Source organism: Mus pahari, chromosome 21, assembly GCF_900095145.1.
Source record: "Mus pahari chromosome 21, PAHARI_EIJ_v1.1, whole genome shotgun sequence".
Taxonomy (NCBI): Eukaryota; Metazoa; Chordata; class Mammalia; order Rodentia; family Muridae; genus Mus; species Mus pahari.
This window is the reverse complement of record NC_034610.1, coordinates 24601476-24604352: the sequence shown is the minus strand read 5'-3', so window position 1 is coordinate 24604352 and position 2877 is coordinate 24601476. Positions and strand designations below refer to the sequence as shown.

The window sequence follows — 2877 nt, the reverse complement described above, 5'->3', positions numbered from 1 at the left end:
GTGTGTGTGTGCGTGCGTCTGTCTGTCTATCAATACATACCACATGAGTACAGTGCTTGCAGAGGTGCCCAGGCAGGTCCAGGCAGGTATGCATCAGCTGCTGTGGGCACTGGCAAGCACGGTGGGCACTCTGAGCCAGAGCCATTTCTTAGCCCTGACGACCCCCACCCCCAATACTTCAAGTGCCAGTGAACAAACCAAACCAGGAAACCAAAGCACCGACGGAGGAGGAAACACCATTTATTTACAGTCCATTCATTTTATCCACAATTTCCCAGAGAGACAGAAACTAAAAAAATAAAACCAGCACTCAGGAACACGAGCCTCCGTGTTTACTCAGTGTGTCAGAGGGAGGGTCACAGAGTCCTGCCTCTGTGACTGGGGGCCACTGAGGCGCCCGACGGGAGGGCGGGGATGGGAAAAACGCCTGAGAAACAGCCTGGCTGAGGGAGCTAACTCACAGCGGTGAGGTGTGGCCTGAGGTGAGTGACACAGGAAGTGAGCTTCAGGGTGTCACCCCGGGAACTCTGCCTGGCACCCCAAGGGGACGACGACCACTGACCTCCATCCTTTCTGCACTACCAAACGCCTCGGGTGTGATGGTGGCAGTAGGGGACACAATGCCACTTTCCAGGAAGAGCTCCCGGTCTTGGGGACACACAGGGACCCCTTCTCTTGGCACTGACTTGTCAGCCAGCTCGTCCCGACCCCAGTGCTGACTTACACTGAGAAGACAAAGGCTGGGCCGGCAAACCTGAGGGAGGCCTTCTGCCTCTACAGTCCTTCCTGGGGTGAGGAGAAGGGAAAGACAGCAGGTCCTCCACAGAGGCCCAGAGGGATGGAAGAAAGGGGAGGGAGGAAAGGTGGAAACACTGACCACAGCCTCTAGCCACCTCCTCCAGCCCCAGGCCCCTCCCCTAAGCATCACCTTCTGTGCTGATGACCTAGTCGCTTTCACGTGTCAATGCACGCTATAAATATAAAATCCTATCTGCTACAAAGAGGGCATAGATTTGTACACCTTTACCCATATACATAATAACACAATTTATACATACTGTCCTGGAGTGCTTCACCCTGGAAATAGGGTTCCAAGAGGTGGCTAAAACAGAACTAAACAACCCTCTTTCTCCCTCCCCTGCCCTGGTCCCTCTCGAGGGACCGTCAGATGCTTGGTCTCCGGGGTCCTCCCAACCAGTTCTGATGGGTTAGTCTGGACACAAATTTAGACATGTGACAAAATGCTGATGGGCTTGTACACACACACACACACACACACACACACACACACACACACTCGGGCACACTCCACCCACAAGGGAACAGATAATCCATGAGGATACGACAAACGTATTCCCAGCCCTTGAGCACCTCAGGGTGATGAACACGGTGTCTCCTCCGCCTGAGAAGGAAGGGCTCACTCACTGTGTCACTGGCTCATCTGGGACAGGAGGACGAGGGGAAATGAGGGGAAGGAAGGGGGTGGGGAGTGTTCTGAAAACAAAGTGTCTCTGACCAGTGACCAGATCAAACTGAGTCACAGAAGCAACAGCATAGAGCCTAATGTCCTATGCCTTGGGCATAGTAGAAAATGTGTTTTCCTTGTTTAAAAAAGAAAGTAAAAGAAATCATCACCAGCTGTCGCCAGCAGAGCCAGCGGGCGGGGCATATATGGACGCTGTGGGGCAGACCCAGGGCCTCCCCTTCTTTTGCCCAGTGTCTTCCAGAGGGGAAAGACAGCTCTCACTTCCTCCCGGCCCTCTCCCAGAGCCAGGCCCATCCGAATGGCACAGAATACCGACAGGGGTGTCCCAGGCACACATCCAGGGACAAAGTGACAGATGCTGGGAAGTTAAGACCCGGTGGCGGTGGTGGTGGCTGCGGCTGTGGTGTGGAGTGAGCTTTGTACAGCAGGAGTGGTTCCTGGCCGGGGTCCACGGCTTGCTCGGTGACCACAGTGATGAAATTGCCATCAGAGATGCGGGCAGTCTGGGTCCCCAGGGGAGACAGCACCTATCGGCGGTAGTGGTTGGGGGCGTCTGCAAACATGTACTTGAGTCTGTAGGCCTCAGCCAGCAGCAGCCCGATCTCCTCGTTGCCCCAGTGGATTGTGGGCAGGTTCTGCAGCAGCATGAGGAGGCCCTGCAAGGAAGGAAGGCCTTTCGTCTCTGTGCAGCCTGTGTCTGAGGGGGACCATGTGAGCCCCACCGTCCAGCTGGCTGCCCCCTAACAATCATGCAGCCTGGAGTCCTTGTTTAGCCCAGGAAGTCTGAACCCCTCCCCCTCCCAGATTCTCTGACACACTGACACGTGCAAGCTGGTACCTTTTCCCTATATCTGCTTCTCAGCTGGACTTGGTTATCTTGGTTTTGAGAGTTCACTCATTCGTTCATTCATTTTGGTTATTCAGAACTGGGATATTTCTCCTTTTTTTTTTTTTTAAATTATAAAAAGACCCATGGTAGGGCTGGTGAGGGGATCGGCTGGTAAACTGCCCCTGTCAGGAGCAGGAGTCCCTGAGTTCGATCCCAGTACTGTAGGAGGTGGAGACAGGATTCCTGGGGCCTGCTGGCCAACCAGCCTCACCTCAATGGTGAGCCCCATTTCTCAGTGGAAGAGTCTGTCTCAAGAGACAGGGTGAGCTGGAGACATGCTCAGAGACCCCTGCTGTTCTCCCAGAAGATCTGGTTTGATCAACAGTACCCCAAGTACCACATAGGGACTTCAAACCACGTAACTCCAGTTTCTGGGGATCCAATGCCCTCTTCTGGCCTCCAATAAGTTCCAGGCACACACGTGGTGGTGCACAGACATACATGTAGGCAAAACACTCACACACATTAAATAATACTTTTTTTGGTTTTTTTTTTTTTTTTT

At 53.6% G+C, this 2877-nt stretch overlaps 1 protein-coding gene across 2 annotated transcripts in view; it reads right to left on the bottom strand.

The window, feature by feature from the left end:
- Window positions 1–210: 210 nt before the first annotated feature.
- The window catches only part of Tbc1d22b (TBC1 domain family member 22B), a 58496-nt gene continuing 55829 nt past the window's right edge, over window positions 211–2877 (bottom strand). For both annotated transcript variants that reach the window (XM_021221065.2, XM_029533082.1), the window contains one exon: window positions 211–2142. In XM_021221065.2, coding sequence (XP_021076724.1) covers window positions 2014–2142 — 129 coding nt within the window. In that variant the 3' untranslated portion in view covers window positions 211–2013. The remainder of the gene's footprint in view (window positions 2143–2877) is intronic.